Genomic DNA, 24,420 nt, shown 5'->3' on the forward strand with positions numbered 1-24,420 from the left:
GGTCTGGGTATTTGTGGTTGTGCTGTGTGTGTTTCTGAAGTTCCGACACAGGTTCTACCTCCTACTGGGTGTGTGTGCAAAGCGTTTATTTACATTGAACTAAATCTGCCTGTAACGTCTTACTTCCTCTTCCTCTATATATGGAAGGTTCGCGGCTTTATCATCTCTACAGGTATTATTTAATTAAATATAGACGGGAAGCTAGTTGTAGTTCTTCATTTATTTTCTAATTTTATAAACAGTGTGCAGTGGATAATTTCAAAGCCTAACAACATCAACAAGATAACTACGTGTGTCAGTGCGGCGACTAATTTGCCTATCTACCTACATATGAACAAACATGTTTTTATAGTATAAATATCCGCCAAGACAGGTAATCAAATCCGTGACCGCCGTTGTTGAATACTCTCAGTGACCTACCAGTGACGGATTTACCAGTAGACTGAGTAGTCTGAAGCCTAGGGCGACATTTTGCCCAAAATTTTATTTTTGAAACGATATTATACTTATTATACCTACAACCAGAAAATTAATGGGAATGTAACAAGTATTAAAAAAAAGGTTTCCAATCCGCTCCCATAGGCGTATCCAGAATTTAAATAAAGGCTGGAGTAATAGCAAGTGTAAAAAATTACAAAAAATGTGTAAAAGCTCAATAAATATAGAGGTACCTACATAGTAAAAAATTGAAAATCCTCTTTTATTTATCTTCACTATCTCTTCGTATACTATTTCAACAATATCTTGCGGACGTTTTGATTAATCTAAAATTTAAATCATAAATCTAAAAATTCTGTTAATAGCTTCAGCTCAGGGTGGGCAAAGTGCACACACGTTGCCCTACTACGGGGTCCGTAGATACCCATGTCCGCGCCTTTCTGTACTTCTTCCAGAAAATAGGGTATCGAGGTCTCGAGGTCAGTAGGGGCGGCAGAAATTGAATAGCCTACTGGCTACAAATTTTTAAATCCGCAACTGCTTTGACGCAAATCTTCTGTGTATCGTGCTCAGGGCTAACGTTGCGAAACAATTTGTTTCACAAGACACGTACCTGTATTCGCCAACCTGGAGTAAAGCAACGTGGCAGATCGAGCTCTTCACATTCTCTTTCCTACAGTTAGTGCGTATAATTGAAAGTTTGGTGCCAAATATTAGTACCTAAGTCGTGTAAGGTTTCCAGCGCTGCGGAATGAACAACCGATCTCCCTTTGAGTCATCCTACGGGCCTGCAGTTTCTTAGGGAAAGTGTGAAGGGACGCCTTTACCAAGAGAATCGCTATAGTTTTAATACAAAAGTACAAGTACCTATACCATAAAGTAGTAGGTAATTAGAGAAAATCCATAATAGGTATAATAAACACATTCACAAACAAATACATTCTTATGCAGATACTGAATGAATAAGTAATCTAAGATTTTTTTACAAGTGGGTCGGCATGATAAGCAGTGGCGTAGCATACCATGTATCGAAATTAGTTGGGGGGCCCAGACGAAGGGTAAAGATTTCTCACTAAAGAAACAAAAATACTTTCATTAAATTAAAATAAATATTTATGATAATAAGTTATTCTAGGTCAATTTTTTAAATATATATAAATGATCTGCCATTTTACGTTAAATAAATTTGTGATATAGTGCTATTTGCAGATGACACTATGATGACACTTCTCTAATATTTAAAGTGGACAGGAAAAAAGTAAATTATGATGACGTTAACACTTCTTTGTCGCAATTCAAGACTGGTTTAAAATAAACAAGATGGTTTTGAACGCCAAAAAAACCAAGTACGTTGTGTTTTCGTTACCTAATGTTAAGCATCCAAATTATAATTTTATAATAAATAACGAGAGGCTTATTGTTAATGATACTACACTTTTTTTAAGGATACATTTGGACTGAAAACTTCAGTGGAATTCCCATTTGTCATCCTTGAATGGTAGACTCAGCTCCGCAGCATTCGCAGTTAGAAAAGTACGACAACTGACCGACGTTTCAACTGCACGCTTAATATATTTTAGCTATTTCCATAGTGCTATGTTAATACATCGACGGCCTGTTACTGTGCGGTAATGCTGCAGATATAGAGACTATATTTATCTTGCAAAAAAGGGCTATTAGCGGCATTTACTCTTGGAGTTCGAGTCTCCCTACGGGATGTTTTCCGAAAGGTAGACATATTAACAATTGCGTCGCAGTATATTTATAACAATATTATGTATATTCACCAAAATATTCATTGTTTTGAAATAAATAGTAATAATTGCATTGTAAACACGAGAAGGAATAACAAAATTGTAACTCCAAGTTTCCGACTGCGCAACGTAAACGTTTCCTTTCCGGGTTGTGGTATTCGCATGTATAATAAAATCCCACAAACGATTTTGGAATTGTCTCAACATAAATTTAAAATTTTTATTAAATAATTGTGTTTGCTCACAAACGAAAAAAAAACCGACTTCAATTACATCGACCAGTAATACAACGTAGATCGACGAAAAAATACTCAAGTAACTGCGCGTTATCAAAGATTACTCAAAAAGTAGTTATCAGATCTCAATAAAATTTATATGTGACTACATGACAAATATCAGCTTTCGATTAAATTAAAAATTATTAAAATCGGTACACCCAGTAAACAGTTATTGCGGATTTTCAAGAGTTTCCCTCGATTTTTCTCGGAACACATCATCAGATCCTGGTTTCCTTATCATGGTACTAAACTAGGAATATCTTCTTTCCAACAAAAGAAGAATTATCAAAATCGGTACACCCAGTAAAAAGTTATTGCGGATTTTCAAGAGTTTCCCTCGATTTCTCTAGGCTCCCATTATCAGATCCTGGATTCCTTATCATGGTACTAAACTACGGATATCTCATAATAATTTATTTTTAAAAATTTTAATTTGTAAAATGACGATTCGAAAGTGCTCTTGGAGCCTATTTGAATAAAGCTGTTTTTGATTTTGATACTTCCTCCTAGAATAGATAATAATGACAAGTCTTCCTACGTATTAATAGTGACGAGTTCCTGCTCCGTCGAAGTCTTTAGGTAATTTTTTATCAGTTTGTTTTAAAAGACTTGTTTAGCTGTTGCGGTTGTATCTGACAGGGTCAAGAATAGAAAGCAATCTTTATTACTCCGGAAAACTGGATGCAATGCTAATAATTTTTTCTCAGAAAGCACGAGATTAAGTGACATTGTGGATTGATGATGAATGATTATGATTGATTAACATTTTACTAATTTTTGCTTACACAAGGGGTCCCTGTAGATTAGGGAGCCCCGTATCATTGATTCGACTGATACGGCGGTAGCTACGCCCCTGATGATAACGTACGGCACACCTGTTGGTAAGCGATCACCGTAGTTTGATACAGAGACGTTTGCAACACCAGAAGCATCGCAAAAGCGTTGCCCACCCTACATCGAATCCCCCCTGGGAGTTCTGATCACCTTACTCGCCACTAGGAACACAATACTGCTTGAAAGCAGTATTATTTCGCTGTGATCGTCTGCAAGGTCGAGAAAGTTCCCCAGTCGGGCGGCTCCAGACGTTTGAGCAGGATATTTTCTGCTGTGCTGTACCACAGTACAGAGGTTTCAAAAGTTTTTAGCAATGCAGCTGTTTGTGTATATTTGTTTAATGTTTGTTTTTTGTGCATGTTGTGACAACTTAAAATGTTGCGCATTTAAGCTTAATTGTAGTACCTATAGTTTTTATGTGAAAATTATAATGTAGCAACTACTGTTTGTCCAAATGAAATAAATAAATAAATGTAAGTACCTATCTAAAAGTTACTGCTAATAAGATTACTGTTCTGTCGATAGTTTGTTTGACAAAGGAAATAATAAACGGCTTGTACATTATAAGGCCGGTGGTTGAGAAACTAAATATAAAAACATTCTAATAATTTACTTGATTTCTTTATAATTAAATATTACAAATTGTAACACACATGACTTATTGTCCCGTCACACCCTGTATATATAATGTACTCTGTGGCTCTCGCCAAGAGAGGCCAACTACCCTCCTCTCCACTCCTCGCCTCACTTCAGTCTCCCTACTCTACGTCCGTCATACAATGTTACCCGTTACAAAATATTGTTACGTGACGGTATTTTTTGAACGATATTTTATGTAGCAGATCAGGGCAGCCGATTGATACTCTTACTATTTCGAGAAGGACTCAACCTTAGGAGAGGAATAAACCCTACATGCGGGTGAGCTGTATGTCTCCTGCGAAATATGCCATCCCTGAATCACAGAACGAGTGATAATGAAAGTGGAACCTGTATGATAATATTTCTTATTAAATAAAAGCCTATATACTCGTATACATATCGTATATTCGCATTGCTTCCTATACATGGACTTATGTTTAACTGATAGATGAAGATAAATATGTCCCCCCTTGTGGAAAAATTTCTCTAAAAAAACTATAATATAATTTTTTACTAAATATGAATAATAATTTTGAAATTTTTATTTTCTCTTTGAAACTAAAAAAGTATTATTGAGTCAAAGAAATTTAGACCTCCAAGGTTACAAAAATTCCGACTTGGCTGAATATTGGTAGGATTGTTCAATACACTATTATAAAGGAAATGTGAAAAGTACTCATCGATCCGGCACGTGCAAAAAAATTTACTCGGGGTCAAAGGTCACAAAAACGAGTTTTTCGCGATTTTCAGCAAAACGGTAAGTTTTATCATAAAATTAGATCAGACAAAAATTGTAGATCAGATAATTATCTATAAAAAATGTCTAAATACTTTTTTTCATAAGAGCCACCGTTTTTGAGATATAACAATTCAAAAAGTTTATACAAACATATATTTTCTGTAGTTAATTAAATGTTAAGTTCCCTTAACCAGTTTCCCTTCAAAACGCTTAAATCTTTCACCTTTTCCTAAAGATTTTTCAGGCAACCTTTTCGTTATTTTTAAGTATACTCAAAGAAATATAAAATAATATTCATGCATTAAGCAGACGGGTGAAGTTCGTTTCCAGTGGGTATCTCCTGAAGTCGCCGGTGATGCTGTGATGCTGACAGCGATGTGAGACTTTTCTATTGCAGTTACATTTGTTAAAAGGCTTTCAACAAAAATAAATTCGTTTTGAAAATATTTGTCGAGTTTTCTTTGCTTTCCCTTAGCAATAGTACGTATGAGTATAGATGAATATAATATATATAAGAATGGAATGTAGTTAGATAGTTAGATAAGTAACATTGGTAGAAGAAATGTGGTAGTGTGATATATGTATAACGTAAAGGGAAGGCCAATAAATAAAACACACAGTTTAAATCCTAACTTTAATATATACAAAAGAAAATATTATATTCGCGGCGAGCTCTGCGGGTGGAGGGGGTGAGTGGAGCGAGTCGATTATTATCTCTGAGGGACGAGTTGCGAGCGATCACCTAAAGCTAACAAGACACTCGACCCACCCCTCCGTCCTGTTCGCGACGATCAGGCGTTTCGTTATACATTTCAATCGATTAGCGTTACTTATACTTTCTCACCGAGAGTAATATGTACGAGTGGTCAGGAGCGTATTAAAAAAAAATATTCCTTTAGAAAAAAACGTGACTCACGTGTTTCGAAGCATGCGCGGAAAGTTTACGTTTTCTATTTACAAAAAAAATATTTTGAAAATCACCCGCTAGGTCTATAGTCGGCTAACTTTATTTCGAGACGTGATCGGACGCGACGCGGTCGAGCGTGAGGTGAAATTACATACAAATATCACTCAGCGATCACATTCAAACTAAAGTCGATAAATCTGCGTAAATGAACACTCGGATAGTAAATGCAGGGCGCGGCGGCGCTCGGGGGGTCCGGCCGAGCCTCACTCGGAGCTCCGGCGGGAGTGTTCCGGTCGCCGTCCGGTCGCCGTCCGGTCGCCGTCCGGCCGCCGGTCGCCGGTCGCCGGTCGCCGGGCGCTAGTGGCGGCGGTCGGCCAGCGCCGAGTGCTGCGACAGGTGCGACAGCGCGGAGTGCGCCGACGAGCAGATGTCCTGCGGACAGGGCGGGCGGTGAGTGGGGGGTGGGGGGTGTTGTCGTGGGGGGTGGGGGGGGGCACGCACCTGGTACGAGAACTGCGGGAACTGCTCCTCCTGGATGCGCGCCAGGCCCGAGTCGCCGTCGGGCGGCGTGAGCTCCACGGACTCGCCGGTGAACTCGGAGTCGAAGTAGCGCGTGTCGGTGTCGGAGTCCACCTGCGGCTTGAAGGGCGGCGGGATCTTCTTGGCCACGAGGTCGGCCCAGTTGATGGCGGCGAAGAAGGGGTGCGTCATGATCTCGTGCGCGTCGCCGGGCCCGGCGCCCAGGCGGCGCGCGGGCTCCTTGCAGAGGAGGGCGGCGAGGAGGGAGCGGCAGGCGGCCGACAGCGCGCGCGGGAAGCGCACCTCCTCCTCCAGGATGAGCGAGAACAGCACGTCGTGGTCGCGGTTGTAGAAGGGCAGGCGCCCGCACACCATCTCGTACAGCACCACGCCCGTGCCCCACCAGTCCACGGCCGGCCCGTAGTCCGTGTCCTCCAGCACCTCGGGCGCCAGGTACTCGGGCGTGCCGCAGAAGGTCTTGGTGGTGCGGCCGTACGTGATGTTGACCTTGCAGAGCCCGAAGTCGGCGATCTTGATGTGGCCGTCCTTGTCGAGCAGCAGGTTCTCGAGCTTGAGGTCGCGGTAGATGATGCCCTCGGAGTGCAGGTAGCCCAGCGCGGACACGATCTCGGCGCCGTAGAAGCGCGTGCGCTCCTCGCTGAACGAGCGCACGCGCGACAGGTGGAAGAACAGCTCGCCGCCGTTGGCGTACTCCATGACGAAGCACACGCGGTCCGCCGTCTGGAACGAGTAGCGCAGCGCCGTGAGGAACGGGTGCTTGGTCTTCTTGAGCACGTCGTTCTCGGTGATGGTGTGCGCCACCTCGTCCTTCTGGATGATGAGGTGCTTCTTGAGGATCTTCATGGCGTACAGCTTGCCCGTGCCCTTCTCGCGGCTGAGCACCACCTTGCCGAACGTGCCCTTGCCGAGGACCTTCACGAACTCGAACTTCTCCAAAGTCTGCACAGACGAATGGTCTTCATTAATACGAATGAAATACTACAGATGCGTTCTAACAAACCATATATATTTTTTTTTTAAAATATCTTATAACATATACAGGTAACATCCGACTGTTAGAACTATTTTTTTTTACTGAAGTATGTAAATCAACTACCCTAGAAAATACTGAATTTACTCTGAACTTAATCTACAATGCTGTTCCCGAGCTGTGCGAGTAGTGGATAATTTCCCTACTATGTGTAACGCCCACTACCTACTAGGTTTCCCTAAAAGCAAAGGGACCTTACGTGGGGGTGCTTTACGTGGTGTCTGAGGCACGGTGGGGACATCCCTAGGTCCATCCGGATCAGAAACAGACATGTGTCCAACATGATTACATTACAATCAGATGTGTCTATAATAAGTTATAAAAACTCGAAATTATTTATTTGTCACATCACATGGCAACCATCCGCAGACAGGTGACGCGTCGCTTAATCAACAATTTAACGATCTTATTAACATACATTTCTAGGCACGAATATGAAAAACAAGCTTAAGTCATTACTTCACAGCCTTCGAAATTTCTACAAACTAACTTTAAGTCGGTCGCGTTTTATTGTTTTATAAAACACGCCCGTGAATGTGTTTACAAATGGTAAATAATTTATTTCGAAGGTGACTTTCCAGTCACCTTCGGACGGCAACAGCAGGCAGCGCGTGAACCGTCCACGCAGACTGTTATCATTCACGAGCGAACCTGTATGCGTCATACAGACAAACTCGATTAAACTTTCGACTGACACAAGACACTCCAGTGTTATTATTGAGGAGCCGGCGCATCAAAACACGAGGATCATATCGTACAATTTATTGTTCATATTTTATATTACGGATATTTTGATATTAGCCATATTCAAAATTCCAAACACGTGCACGACAACTACGATTTCTTTTTTAATTTCTCTACCAATATTAAATATTAACAATATCCGCCATTTGTTACCCGGCTTGCATTCTATTTTGTCGTATTTATTTACGATTACGATTTACGTACACGAGGCGCCGGGCTCGCGACGCCGTGTCGCAAGTTCTCGGAACTGACTCACGGCGTTTTCCTGCTACCTAAATACCGCGATGCACAGAACGCATAATAACTTGATAACGCATAAACTTGAATCATGTCAGATTTCATTTTAAGCTATGACGGAATTCGCCATGAAAATGTTTTGTTACGCATTAATCAACCGCTACCTACCCGCGACAATACGAGCTGATCGTAGGAATTAGTAACACGGTTTTAACACATATCTTACCTAAGCACGTATATATTAATATTGTTCTACAGCTAAGTAAATAAACTGAAGACAAAAATATTTTTAAACGTCGTTTAGTCCGTAAACAAAATATGTTTCGACAGAGCACAACGTGACGGCCGACGCAGCGCGGTCGATCAAATAATTTGTTTTTGTAACCGTTTCATTATGAACAGGAGTAGGTCACGTGACGTTGTAAAATCGCATGCATCTCGCTACAACTGTCGCACGTTTTTGTTATTGCAGTCATACTCACAGTCCGAGACCTCGTTTCAAAAGCAGTACGTTCATCACGTAATCACTAATTTCTACAAACCTTTATGAATAGACAAACTGACAACAGGGTGCCAGTCAAAAAGTGCCCGCAAACACTTTTAATTACGCTTCAGCCTGTAATATTCCACTACTGGGCATAGGCCTCTTTCCCCATGTAGGAGAAGGATCAGAGCTTAATCCACCACGCTGCTCCAATGCGGGTTAGTGGACATATGAGTAACTACTAACTACTATGAGTAACAATCGCTATCAGGTGTACATGATAACAACCGGGACCGACGGCTTAACGTGCTCTCCGAGGCACGGTGGGGAGACCAACAAGGACTGCACAAACACCCAGACCATGGCAAACACCTGTATGACCAATACAAATGTTTGTCATGTGCGGGGATCGAACCCGCAACCGGCAGCGCAACAGGTACAATCCATGGCCGTTGCGCCAACGCGGCGTCTTTTTAATTAATATGATTTTAAGTCATTATCCAAAAAAAAAACATTTACTTCTAGATTAAATGCAATCATTCACATCACAGCAATACGTATAGAAAGTTTGAAAAGCCACGGGTGCATAATTTATTGTATTTTTATATACATGACGTATATTCAGGTTTTTTTTATATCAAATTAAAGCTTTTTTTAATGTGATATGGCATTGTTTGAAGAAAATTTGTGAGGAAATGATCGTAAATAAGGTTTGCAAGCAATTAAAAATACTAGGTATCAAATAAAGTGCACGAGAGCTATTGCGCAACGCCACTCGTTAGACGAGGATTGGCGAGTGCCAGCTGCGAGAGTTTTTAAGGTCTGCGTAGCGTATTTTATGTAATTTTAAATTGATCATAAACATTATTTATTATTTTAAAATTAAAGTTTTGATATTTTGTCTTTTTTATAATTTTTGAATACTAATTTCTTACTTATAGTTTTAGGAGTTTCTATAGAGTTACTGTTTGCGCCGTTGATTGAGAACCGTACCTATATTAACGCAATGACTTTTAATAAGACAGTAATTAAAACACGAATTATCGAAATCGGTCTACTCAGTAAAAAGTTATGGTATTTATACAACGAAAGTCGTCGAAAAAATAGTTAAGTAAATACGCTTATCAGCGATAACTGAAAAACTATTCGTTAATTCTCAATTAAAAATTTAATTAAAATGGAACCAAATGACACGAAAATCCTTTTGATTAAAAAAATAATATTGAAGTCGGTCCACCCAGTCATAAGTTCCAAATACTTAAAAAAATGGAATTGACAACCTCCTCATTTTTTAAAGTCTGCTAAAAATAATTAAACGATTTTAATAACATTTCATTTATGTTTAAAGTAAGAACTAACCATTGCACTGTCAGGAACTTTTCAGTTAGTGGAGGCTGTGGAGGGCAGTCGTTTTACTGTTAGCGTATGAAAATCGCGAGAACAAGAGTACGTCGACCCTAAAAACTTATAAATACAAACAATATAAAATATTGTATCGAATTTATATGGACTGTTTACTTTTACGCTTCAGCCTGTAATGTCCCACTGCTGGGCATAGACTTCTTCCCAATGTAGGAGAAGGATCAGAGCTTAATCCATCACGCTGCTGGCGGGTTGGCGGAAATATTCCCTACTATGCGTAACGATCGCTATCAGGTGTACATGATAGCAATTGAGACCGACGGCTTAACGTGCTCTCCGAGGCCCGGTGGGGAGACCCACAAGGACTGCACAAACACCCTAACCACGGCAAACATCTGTATGGCCGATACAAATGTTTGTCATGTGCGGGGATCGAACCCACAACCGCCAACGCAACAGCCGCGAAACCAGCGCGGTGCCGTCGCGTCGTTTACGATTACCTTTATATCCCATAAATAAACTAGAAAAAAATATGAATCATATCATAGCAGTCAGTTAAACAAGCATTTCAATATACTAGTAGGGTAGTCTGTAGTGCACATGTCGCACCGGCATCGGTTTCCAGCGCACGCCAAGGGCCTGTTGCACCGGTTGTGGATAACGCTATTTGACAGATGACGGTATCCAACAGATAAAAATTTATGGTATATTATTCTTTTTAACCATCGAATCTGTTTTAACTGAATAAACTACAGCTTTTATATGCATTTTTGCGAATAGATATTTCATAAATACAGCGGAATTCAAATGTGAAAAATAATAATACATCATAAGCTTTTATCTGTCGGATATCATCATCCGTCAAATAGCGTTACCCACAACTAGTGAAACAGGTCCTAAGAGCCGTTCTGCTGATCGGCGCGGAGTAAACAAACATGACGACACGCGAACAGAATTAACCGCGACCTCCGCCGGAAGAAGCGGCTCGTGACGCAACGCTCGTCAGCGGCCCGCGTCACGTCAGCGACGAGTGAGTGCACACTAGCACCGGTGCTATAATATATATTACTACAATAGCTGCTTAATCCACTTCAAACATGTCACGACACTCGAACGAGTACGTTTATAAAATGAGGTTAACTTTCTTGTTGTAGTGGACACCGCTGAGAGCGACACGTCACGGTGTTCTGACGCAGGCGCCAGCTGCTGCGATTATCTGCTAATTTAAGAAATTTTATTAAACAGCATCAAATGCGTCTGTATAGCGTTTGATACTATTTAATACTCTCGTGTTGTGAATGGGAAAGTGAACTATTGTGCACGTGTTTAGTCGAATAAAGCATTTTACGTCACATGGAATTTTGCCGTTTTGGACCCCTCCCCCCGTTTGTCACGCTATTTATAACTTACACGTTCAGTTACCTACTTCAAAATATTACGCCACAAAAGCTCCCCCCCCCCATAAATCATTTTGTGATTAAACAGAGAATATACAATAATATATATTCTTTTTACATTTATAAGAGATATAAAATAAATCTACTCTTCATGTTTCGTCACGCTATTAGTAGAGACGTCGTCCCAGACACCTCGTTTGCGAACGTATTCATGGAGCCTATAGCCCCATATGCTCATTCCATACAGATTTTACAAAACTAGACGGTAGCATAGATCATACATCGCATAGCTTTTTTTTTATATACGACTAGATTGGCAGACAAGCGTACGGTGCACCTGATGGTAAACGGTTACCGTAGCCTATCGACGGCTGCCACACCAGAGGCTTACAGCGTGTCGCCGACCCCACCCTCGACCCTCCCCAGGCGGTCTGGCCACCACTGAGCAGAGCACTCACTACAGAAACACAACGATGCTTGGGGGTCTTCCGTTAATCACGTGATGTTTTTAGCAACTATGGTGAAGTTTTAAACTACCCCTTACCCACGTAATTTAGTGAAAAGTCTGAAAATTTCCGAATATTCTTTAAATACAGGTATAATATAATTAAATTTTGAAAATTAAGCTTCGTGACAACAATTTTTAAACAAAGAATGCAAACGTGTTTATTATTTTTAAGGTTAAGAAACGGCACGTTTAACGTAAAATAAATACACGTGATATCTAATTATAGCCCCCACTGCTGCTTGTGATATTTTCTAAAGTTTCCGAAGCCCCTTTCGAGCCTCGCGCGAGAAATGGACGACCCCTTGAGAACAGTGTTAATAGTACGTTTTCTCTTCGTCTTCGTTTCAGAGCGGCATCCCCACAGACAGGCTCCTGGCCAATAGTTCGCCGATCCGTAAATTAAAGAAAAAATTCAAAAGCAGCATATATGTTACGGATGTTACTTGAAAAAAAATTTGATTAATAAATAATCGATTATTATAAAGCGGAACAGTTTGTATGTCTATTTAAACGCGCTAATCTCAGGAACTGCTGGTTCGAATTGAAATATTAGTTTGTCCATTTATAGAGGAATACTCTAGGCTATATAACATCACGATTCGACCAATAAGAGCTGAGCATTAATAAGAAATGTTACGAAAACGGGAATAACAATTTCTGAGTGCGCTGCGTAAACGGTTAAAGTTGACCAAAATTAAGTGTGATGGAATTGATCACCATTAAAAGTTGTACAAAGAAGTCCGCGACATCATATGTCTATATTCTAAAGTTAACTAATTATAACCATTTTTATGGTAATCGAATTTGTTCTAAAATAATGCATTATTTGCGTAGGTTCTATAGACACGCTAATCCTTATCCAAATAAACACGTTATTCATCACAAGTACTTATTTTTTGCACAAAGTTGTCGTTGACGTCATTCGATTACAATGAATATTTCAGAAGATGTCGTAGTTTTAAAATAACTTTGCAACGAATAAATGATCACAAAAAATGAAAAGATGATTTTATTGCGATATTAGCCAGGCGTGTGAATTCTTAGTGATGAAAAACACTTCATCAACAAGGCAATTTTATGAAGATAAACATTGTCTTTTATAGAATTTTTTATAATTTGGTCGCATAATTTAGGAGATAATGTAAAATCAAATGAAACGACGCCGCGTCGGTTGCGCGCTTTGTTATTGTTAGTCGCCCGAGTTGAACAGTAATTGTTTAAAAACATTTAAGTTCGTTTTTCCTCAAATTAATGCTTATGAAACCGCGAGGCAGCGGCTAGTTTTCTTTGTAAAATAAACCGATTAATCTAACCGATTAATAAAACTGTCGATTTCATTTGGAATTTTGGATTTGAATTTTTCGGCCGACTTTTTGTTAGACCGCGTTACACTTTTATTTAAAGTACAAATCGATATAGATTCTTGTAGAAATCGAGTATTTTCTCATATCCCGACTACGTGCGCAGTCTTCGCAGAAGGCGCGCCTGGCGCAGTTAGGCTAGGCGAGTACTCACGAGCCGGGCGAGGTGGCGAATGCTAGCGCGACCCCATCTCGCCCCACCCAGGCGGATGACTCACACGTGGTGGTTTTTAGTCAGTAGGGGTCTGACATAACCCTCCGGTGCATGATGGATTTTCCTCCAGTAAAACAAGGCGAGTACTCACGATGCGGCGCGGGTCGCGGAAGCTGGTGCCGAGCTGCGCGATGTCGCGGTCGTCGGCGTCGGCGGGCGGCGGCGCCGGCGCCGGGCCCGCGCCCGCGCCGCCGCTCAGCTGCGACGACACGTAGCGGATGGCGGCCACCCACTCCTCGCTGCAACCAACACGCCTCGCTCCTTACACTTCACACTTACGCAAGCAATGTCTAAGCGATTTAAGGGCCTACATATAATAAAAATACACAAATATAAGGACCCAGCTCTTAAACTATGTTATCGAACAATATTTTTAATATTTTCTAAAGTCCACACTCTACAGCATCCACCAGGATTTACTTTTGTGTCTTAGGTCCGGAAACACACAAAAAATTTTTTAATGTATAGACTAGCGCTTGACTGCGATCTCACCTGATGGTAAGTGAAGAAAACAAAAAAAAAGCACAAACGCCTAGGCCACGAGACACATTTATGGCCAATACAAATGTATGCTATAAGCGGGGATTGAACCCGCAACCGCTAGTGCAAAACCCACAAGCCAGTGCTGTGACCGTTGTGCTAACACGTCAACACTGGGAGAAAATCTATATTTCCCAATAACATAGAACTCACTATTGCTGACACATTGTAAACGAATGGAATAAGTGATTCATAGGGCGTAATAAAAATGGGTTAAACAGAAATACAACTAATGCGCCTGGATAGATGCATGAATCATTGCACGACAACACAGTGAAAGAAGGAAAGAGTTCTTGTAACACAATAACAAAACAAACTTGGGGTCTTGCAAATGCGCATGTACATCTAGCATACACATGTATGTCTAGTCGACATCATCTACCAAAAGTGTCTGAAACAACTCAATACTGATCATTTACATCCAGGGCCTGAATGTAAGTTAAAAAGCTAATAGAAGAAAGCTTTCACTGGAGCTTTCCTAAATCCACTTGATACACTCACATCAAACTTATTGTCGTCTAGCAGGTCACAAAGAACTATTGTAATTTGTTGAGGTCTACATCTTTTAAGTTGGTTTTGACAATGTTAGATTCGAAGAGAAGCTTTGAAAAAATAGAGGCAACAATCAAAATAACAAGTTCCGTTGTTTATCACCATAGGGACCACTTACAAACGAAAATAATATGCAAATCAAGCTCGAAATCTCAGACATTAGCACATACGTACAAAAACAGAATACTCGGAAGGGTAAGCTTTCCGGTTTGAACACACTCAGGTAAAGAACATTAACAGATTCAAACAAAATTAAAAAAGATGAACTGCCTACATATATCTAGTCTGTTCTTAAACAAACGAATATCGAAAATTTTTACTGCGCTATTGGAATAGCGTAATCAACATAGAGTCCGTTTCACACAATAGCTGTAGTTAACTAATTCCATGGACACACAGTTGTCTTGGCGACTACCTGCGCGTAGCACGTGTTTTAGTGAGTGAAGTAGATGATATTGTTTGCGTGAGTGATGTCGGACATGTTTACTGTAGCTAAGGGTACTACGCGCCGTTTGCAATGTACAGAAAAGAAAATTATATACCATTTGTTTAAATCATGTAAAGATTGATTGTAATAGGTCATATAATGAAATTGCCCAGACAATACCAAGTTCAATAGGAATTCATGTCTTTACGGTGTACGACATTTTTACTTAATTTGAAATATTATTTTATATTACACATTATTTATTATAAATTGATACATTAATTAAATACACTTTAGTAAATTACTAATGACGTCAAATTCAATTATAAATAAAAACATTATCCCTAATAATCCTAATAATCACTACATAGTATAAAACAAGCTGTTGCTTTCTCTGTCCCTATGTATGCTTAAATCTTTAAAACTTCGCAACGGATTTTGATGCGGTTTTTTTTAATAGATAGAGTGATTAAAGAGGAAGGTTTATATGTCTAATAACATCCATTAAATAGTGGAGAAATACTGTTATTTTTGAGGTTTCTAATGTGATGTCGTAAATAATTACATTTTTTCCGCTTACATTGCAAACGCAGGCTGAACCCTACGAGATTTATCAAAATAATGTACTAAGTATTGTACACATTGAAAAGGTCTACAGAAAACTCTGCTATGGTATATGTCTATCTCTTATGGATATCCCACAATAACATTTTTTTGTCATTTACTTTTTACGACAAATAATGGCTAATTTGCGAAGCGATTTTAACCAATTAAAACCAAACCAATCCCTCTTAGACCATATAAGCACCAACTTAAAGAAAGATAACTTTCATGTGATAACCATCAACTCATCTTTATCTGATCACAAACAACTATACGTGGAAATCAAGAAAATAAAACCACCTACCAGGAAACGTTATCAATACGAAGCCATCAATTACAAGGAACTTTTTGAATCAATGGAAAAATCTGGAATGCGGGAATTAAGCGATGATTTTACAAAATTGGAGAAACTAATTAAAAAACTAACAATAGAGCACAAAGTTATAAAGACGAAAATTGTCAATGAACCGCAAAAGGAATGGATAGACAGAAACATAATAGCAGAAATCAATGAAAGAAACCAAATGTGGACAGAACTAAAGAAGAACCCAGACGACGAAAACCTAAAAGAAAAGTTTGACACCAAAAGAAAAAAGGTAATCAATCTGATCCGAACAACAAAAAAGTTATATTATGAGAAAGAATTTGAAAAACACAGTGGAACTCCTAAAAAATTGTGGAACATGCTGAATACCTTGGCGAATAATAAATTAAAGCAGAGGTGCGCTCCTTCAAAACTTATTGTTGATTCAGTAGAAGTCACTGATTCTAATGAAATATGTAAGATATTTAATAACTTTTTTGCTACCATAGGGGCATGTTTAGCGAATGAGATTCCTGTAAATTTCCATAATAATTATATTCACGCATTGCCAAAACCAACTTTACGATACTCTCAGATGAATGACTTTGAACCATGTACTGAAAGGGAAATCCTTAACATCATTAACAAACTTGAATCAAATAGTAGTGTCGGTGTGGACGGCGTCAGTACAAAAGTAATCAAATGTGTTAAAGAATTAACAAAAAATCAATTAACAATTAGCTTTAACAAACTTTTACAGGACGGATCGTTTCCAGACTCACTCAAAATAGCTAAAGTTACACCTATTTATAAATCAGGAACAAAAACAGACCCCGGAAATTATAGACCAATCTCTGTTTTGCCAATATTATCAAAAATATTTGAAAAAGTTCTACATACACGGCTACTGAACTACTTAAATTCTATAAATTTCTTTTTTGACCGGCAGTATGGATTTCGGCCTAAAAGTAACACACTCACAGCAACAATTGATCTGGTAACCAAAATTAAACATAATATTGATAAAAAAAACATTGTACTGGGAGTATTCATTGATTTAAAAAAGGCTTTTGACACCGTTAGTCACAAATTGCTGTTAAAGAAACTGGAAGCCATTGGTATTGTCGGTAAAGCTTTAAAGATGTTTGAATCGTACCTTGAGAACAGATTACAGATAGTAAAAATTGATTGTAACTCCCAATGTCCCCCACTACCTATGTCTTATGGAGTTCCACAAGGATCAATACTAGGCCCTCTGCTCTTCTTAGTCTATATTAATAACATGCATGAACTTGGCTTAAACGGTAATATCACTCTCTACGCTGACGACACATGCCTTTTTTACTTTGGTTCGTCAATTCACGATCTTATAGCTCAGGCCCAATACGATCTCGATGTCCTTCATGAGTGGCTTCAGTACAATCTTTTGACTATTAACATTTCTAAAACTAGTTATATACTATTCAAAGCTAAAAACAAACTAATACCAAATTACACACCTCTCACAATAAATAACAGACCTTTACAAGAAAAAACTCATGAAAGATATCTTGGCTTACACATGGATACTTATTTAACATGGAACGTTCACATTAATCACTTGATAAGTAAATTGATATCACTTCATGCTTCCTTACGGACTAATGTTAGGTGTATACCACGTAAACTACGTTTCACGATTTATAATTCCCTAATAAAACCACATTTATTATATTTAATCGAAATCTGGGGAAGTACTGCCAAAACACGATTGGAAAAACTACAAGTAATACAAAATAAAATATTAAAAATGTTATTCAATTTTAAATTTCGAACATCAACTGAAAAAATCTATCGCGAAACTAAGTTAATGAGCATAAAACAATTATATAATTACAGCACCTGCACTTTCATACATAAAACTATTAATAAAAACGTCCATACCGAACTACAATTTAATAGCAGCAAAAAGGTTGGGCGCCCCTGCACTAGACGCGCAAGTCTCATTGTTTTGCCTAGAACCCGTACCAAGTTCGGTCAAACTGCAATAACTTATGACGGTGCGCGTCTTTACAACAAATTACCCTCACACATAAAAAATATTGAGTCATTCAATCTATTTAAAAAGCGACTGTATAATTATATTGTTACAAAAATATCTGTTTAAGTATGTACATATGTAGAATGGAATATATAATATGTAGTTAGTTTCAAGTCGTGGTGTTGTTGATTCGGGGTATCTGGTTGGGTTGTGTTCAGTGATTTATTTGTGTATTATTTTTACAATTGAAAAATGTAAGTACGACAACGAATGTTCTGTTAATTGTTTGTTTATGTTTTAAATTATGTTCTCATGTAAGTGATATTATTTGTCTTTATGAGAATAAATAATCTTTAAACCTAACCAATACAGCATTAATCCTTATCTAATTAAATATCTTAAATACATTGTTCATTTAATATAGATCTATATAGCCTTTGCAGCATATGATTTAAATGAATTTAAAATATTACAGATTTGAAAATTGCGGGACGTAGCGTTTGCGGCGGTTCCGGCCGGCCACGGCGGCGGGAGTATGCCTATGAGTATAGTATAAAAAGTAAATAAGTATAAAATGTAGTGTATGACTTTAGATATTCCAAAGATAGCAGGAAATCTTCATGGTTTAGAGAAAGAAGAATTGTTTTATTCAAACATTCTGATTAACAGTCTATGTCTTGTTTTGTATTTCCTTTTTTATACTTTTTTTATAAATAAATCTGTACGTATCCTATAAAACCACGCTATGTATACGTTATATATACGTTTTTTCACTGACGCCAAGCGGAAGATTTGTAGGAAGATCGATATGGGCGCCAGGGTTTCAAAATTGGTTCCAAGACGATTTACCTAAATTGGATGAGACCGCAGTTATTGTTTTATATAATGCATCTTATCATTCTCGAGAACTTGACAAAGCACACACAAACTTCATCTGGCATACAAGACATTATTGAATGGCTACAGTCGAAAATGTTGCTTGTGACGTATCAATGTTAAAGTTACTCGCTCGCTTCGCTCGATTGCTTTGAAAAATTTGTCGTAGATGAGATGGCTACGACCATAAACCGTCGCGTCTATAAGTTTGCCACGGTGCCGCTGTGAGCTCAACCCAATGCGTTTGTTTGAGCTCAAGCGAAGGGCTCCGAGGCAGCAAAATACAAGTTATAAAATTGATGAAATTCGAACTCTTTTGTTACAAGGAGTAGCTAAAGTGGATGGCCAAAAATAGTCGTCATGTGCCAATCATGTGATAACCAAGATCGAAACAAAAATGTACGAAGGCGACAATTGTATAGAAAATATCAGCCAATATTATGACTGCTAGCAGCATAGTTGTAGTATAGTGTAACTAGCAACAGAGCCTAAAGTTTTACACATCTTCTCCTACCATCTGATCTCATCTTCTATAACTATCTGATCCAACAACCGTGTCAAAACAAGTTGGAGACTATAAATATTAATAAAACTAGCTGTGTACTGCGATTTTACCTACGTTGATATGAGAAAAATATTCTATAGCCTTTCTTGGTAAATGGGGGCAAAAAAGTTCACAAAAACAAAACGTCGAATCTAAACAAACAAATAACAAAACTGTAACTGACCAATTTTGTTGTTGTTATAAAGGAAAATAAATTATTTTAACTTAAAATCCGGTGTGGGTGTATCTTGATGCAGTCTAGAAGTGGAGTTACTAATAAATGTAAACAATTCATATATCTTATTATTTTGTTTTTGGCGCTGTAATCATTCAAGATATTAAATGAAATTATTTATTTCGCCATGAGGTAATTACACACTTAATGAACGTCAAAAAAATATATATCTATAAAAAAAGCAACAAAAACGTCATGGTAGCAAAAGCATCAATCAATTAAAAATTGCGACATCTTAACATTAGGTTAGGTATAAACTTCGGTAACGTACCCAGTGTTATCCAGCAACGTTAACTTGGTCACAATATAAGGAACTACTGTGTTGTGTGGCTACGGCACCAAAGAATATAGCCACCCCCTCTCTTCCCGTGGGTGTCGTAAGAGGCGGCTAAGGGATAAGGTTGGCGGGATAACCATCTAACCGCTGGCTTTGAAACACACAGGCCGAAGACAGGCAACAGCGTCTTCAGTGCGACAAAGCCAGCCCTGCGGTCACCAACCCGCCTGCCCAGCGTGGTGACTATGGGCAAAACATGAGTTCACGCATTTTTGGCGCGAACTTGTGGAGGCCTATGTCCAGCAGTGGAGTGCAATAGGCTGGAATGATGATGATGCAGATAAGGAACACTAAATCCTAGGGTACTTGACTTAATTTATAATGATTAATAGTATTCTCACATTGTTTTTCCGGGCTAATCTCCTATTCGGCTTAATCTCCTTATCTACTGGACCAATTTTAATGAGCTTTTGCACAGATTAACTTTGTGCAACTTAAAATATAAGCCATATTTTATTTTGATTAATTAATGCAATATTTTTATTACAGAATAAAAAAATATTGGGTTATAAGGTTTGCCAGGTCAGCTGTTTTTTTTATATATCACTAGGTCGGCAAACAAGCGTACGTCTCACCTAATGGTAAGCAATTACCGTAGCTTATAGACACCTGCAACACCAGAAGCATCGAAATCGCCTTGCCGACCCTATCTTCAATTCCCTCAAAAGCTCTGGTCACCTTACTCACCAACAGCAACACAACACTGCTTAAAAACAGTATTATTTTATAGTGGCCTTCTGTAAGTTCAAGGCACCCCAATTGGGGTAGTACCTTGTAACTTACATATTTTAAACAGGAAATTTTCTGCCGTGTCCTACCTCAGTTAATTATATTCTGTAAAAGAATAGTTCAACTGCTTTTGATGCCTACTTTGACAAGCGAAAGTTGCAACTCAGATAAAGTTATCTATTGTCTAGTTCTAAGTAGGACAGGAATTAAATTGATTGGAATAACACATTAACTAGAGGAAGGGCATCTCAAAGATGACAATGAATGTGTTTTAATGAGACCATTACACACTAGTGCGGCCTACATTTGTGACTGTAAACAAGTCAGTCACAGCTATTGCACAAACAAGGCAACCGACCACACATGTTTACATAACACTGACAAAGCATGTGCTGGTATTATTTCCTTGACGTTTTGTTATTTGGGAAAGTCCCAATTTATTTCAAAACTAAATACTACTAATTACTAGAAATGATTGATATTTAAATAATTTTAATGTCATTAGTTTTTTTAATGTATTGGTATAGATTAAAATTTAATTTAATAAATAATTTCATACTTTTGTGTACTTATATTTTCATTTTAGAAGCGTGATAGATAAAGTAGCTTTTAAGATAGGGGGCTTCTTTACTATTGCCTTTTTTAACAGAATTATTCAACATGGTACTCATTCGAGAAAAAGTTCCCCTACAGTGGTGAAAGTCGGAAATAATACTGCTTTATAAAAAAGGGTAATCCTAAAGATATCAGCCAATATAGACCCAGTAATTTACTAACAAACATTTATAAAATACTCTCAGCTATGCTTCTGGAATTTCAATAAAAATAGAAGAGAGGCAGGTTTTTACACTACTGACAACTTACAAGCAATATACTAGAACAACTGATACAGAAATTTAAAGAATTTATTCAATCTCTTTATATAGGCTTCATTGATTACTGAAAAAAAAAGCCTTTGACACAATCAACTAGAGTTCCATTTGGAAAACGTTACAAGCTTGCAACGTAGAAGCAAAATATATCAATATTATCAAAAATATCTATTCTAATAGTACTAGTAAAGTGAAACTGGAGAAAATGGGAGAAGATTTTGCAATAAATAGAGGAGTAGGGCAAGGAGACCCCCTGTCTCACAAACTATTCATAGCAGTACTACAAGGGATACTCCAAGGACTGGACTGGACAAACAAAGGCATATGGTTAAATGGTAAACACCTGAGCCATTTAAGATTTGCTGATGACATAGTAGTCTTTGCCAAATCTTAATAAAGAAAGCAAACTAACAGGTCTGACAATGAACAGCAATGAAATTAAACAGTCTACACATAAACGGCGAAAATAAAATGATGTCAAACAGTCTCCAGAAACCAATCCAATTAGAAAAAACCCAAATTGACTTTGTTAAAGAGTATATATATCTGGGAAAACAGATTTCATTCAACACAAACAGTAACAAGGAAGAAGTAGAAAGAAGGATTTCGATCTCGTGGAAGAACTTTTGGGCACGAAAAGATATACTGAAAGAAACATGTATCCTACCATGTCTCACTTACACGTGTCAAACCTGGGTGTCCACAAACAAAGTTAGAAACAATCTACTGTCAACACAACATGCAATGGAGAGAAGTATCCTAAGACTAAAAAAGATACAAAAAACTAACAATAAAGATACAAGACAAAAAACTAAACTGACCGATGCTCTTAAACATGCATTAAAACTGAAATGGCAGTGGGCAGGACACATTGCTAGAAATACAGATAAAAAATGGTCCCTAAGAACCACAATATGTTCGGGTCCACTGGGAAAAAGAAATATAGGTAGACCAAGGAAACAATGGCAAGGAAAGAGGGTGGGGCCACTAGATATCTATCCGATAACTGGTTGGAACCGCTACGGGTACGCGACCCCGGACTACTCTAGCTGCTAGTGTCACACACGCCTCCCCGTGATCCGTGGCACTGGTATCCGTAACCCCAGATCCTTCTCTCACATAAATCCTTCTCACCTATCCTTCTTCTTACCTCAAATTTCCCAAGGAGGGTTGATGTCAGGCAGGCGGCCGGTCGTAAAATATACAAGCCAAATCACATTACAACATGAGCTTGGGAATTAGAGTATCATGTTGTGCCGACCCTACATAAGTGGGATAAGGGCAGGAAGATGATGATGACCAAGGAAACAATGGCTAAACGATATAATTTCAGTGTCCAGTGAATACTGGCTAACTACTGGAAGTTCGACCGACCGACCGACTGACCGACCAAGTTCAGCTGCCTAGCAATATTTTTCCATTGAAGGTATATTGATTTTGTTCATACTAGTTTGCCGCATATTATTTTTAGTGCAATAAAACATTTATTTGACAACTGAGTTGCTCTTTCATTATGACCTAACCTCCTATTTAGGGAAAATCAAAAATCCTCAATTTAAGGATAATGAACAAGGGAAAAGGAACCTCTGCAGTCAAAAGCCAAGCAGGATTTTTTAGATACTTTTACCAAGTAACAGAAACATCAGTGAATTTACTGAAATAATACAAACAGACATAAAACAATCCATATAGATGATGGATGATCATATGAGCAAAAATACTAATAATATAAAATTTTGTATTTTTTGAAATTTCTAGACGTATAGTTAGACCTAAATAGTGACAGCATCAAATGCTATTAGCACTCCAGGTCACTGCCTATGTCTAGACAACTACAGGGCATTGAAAGTGAACAACTTGTTTTATTTTCATTGTTTGTTATTTGAGTGCACAGCACAATTTTTCTTCTTAATTATTTGGAGAAACTTGATAAAATATTCATAATTGTAACATGAAACCTCTCAATTGTTCAATATTTAACCAATAAAAGTAAAGCAAATGTAGAAAAGAAACAAAAAAAGCAATTCATAAAAACATTGCAATTTCTCAAGAGGTTGCTGAGTCAGGCCTGTGAGTATACAGTCTCAATGTAAATAAACAAATGTGTGGACTTTGGACTCGCTACGTCCTTGTGTCAAACCCAGCTCAGAGCACTGACACAAGTGAGCAGCTGGTCAATACACCTTCCTATATTTACTTGAGAATTCCAAAACTTGAAAAATAACTTGGCTCGCTATTTTATGAAAAACTAAGAAATTTTACTTTGTTAACAACTGCTTGTTGACGTTTTTGAAATAATAAACAAATGTTAGCTTACGGTAAAACCGCGATCGGGGGCGTACTGACCGTTCCTTCTCTGTATCGACTGCAAAGTTTCGTTCGATGACCGTGGTCCACTGAAGACCGCGGATGGTGAACACGTACGGGCGCGGCTTGTCTACGGCCATTATCTGGCAGTCGCGCACCGTGAACTTGTTGAGCGGGTCGCGGTAGTTGTTGCGCTCGGGCTGCGTCTTGAACCCGACCAAGTCACCATTGTCGAAGAGGATGAAGTAGCGGTCGCGCCAGTTGCGGATGTGCTCGCCGCGCTTCAGCAGCCAGCCCTCCTTCACGATGGATCCGGGCGCCGCCTCCGCCATCGCCAGCCGCCCCTCCGCCATCCCTTGCTGTGACGAACTGTTTGATAACAAATCGTCACTGACCACCACACTACTACCACGTTTATCTTCTGACACACAACGCGCGTGTTTCACCTATGCTGGATTGCACTACAAATGCGAATACTAAACATTTTTCGCTTTGCGAATGCGATAATACGCTGATTGTAATGTTTTTCAGTATTGAAAACGACACGAATTAGCGACGTAGCCTCGCGGTAGTGATGTGATAAAATTTAAAAGTGACACTTGATGCAA

The 24,420-nt window shown here is 38.6% G+C and overlaps 1 protein-coding gene across 1 annotated transcript; it reads right to left on the reverse strand.

The window, feature by feature from the left end:
* Window positions 1-5,302: 5,302 nt before the first annotated feature.
* LOC123660767 (RAC serine/threonine-protein kinase) lies at window positions 5,303-24,420 on the reverse strand. The gene is made up of 4 exons (XM_045595803.1): window positions 23,852-24,420; window positions 13,558-13,705; window positions 6,091-7,068; window positions 5,303-6,021 (listed from the first exon to the last, which is right to left on the reverse strand). The coding sequence occupies exons 1-4, from the start codon at window positions 24,163-24,165 to the stop codon at window positions 5,947-5,949; spliced, it is 1,515 nt and encodes a 504-aa protein (XP_045451759.1). The 5' UTR covers window positions 24,166-24,420; the 3' UTR covers window positions 5,303-5,946.

Source organism: Melitaea cinxia, chromosome 16 (assembly GCF_905220565.1).
Source record: "Melitaea cinxia chromosome 16, ilMelCinx1.1, whole genome shotgun sequence".
NCBI classification, from domain to species: Eukaryota; Metazoa; Arthropoda; class Insecta; order Lepidoptera; family Nymphalidae; genus Melitaea; species Melitaea cinxia.

What these genes read in the sequence shown, in the direction of transcription:
- LOC123660767 (XM_045595803.1), bottom strand. Translation starts at nt 24,165, where the DNA reads ATGGCGGAGGGGCGGCTGGCGATGGCGGAGGCGGCGCCCGGATCCATC. An exon ending in GTCGATACAGAGAAGGAACG is followed by an intron (nt 13,706 to 23,851) that starts GTCAGTACGCCC and finishes TGTTGGTTGCAG; the next exon opens with CGAGGAGTGGGTGGCCGCCA. An exon ending in TCCCGCAGTTCTCGTACCAG is followed by an intron (nt 6,022 to 6,090) that starts GTGCGTGCCCCC and finishes CCCTGTCCGCAG; the next exon opens with GACATCTGCTCGTCGGCGCA.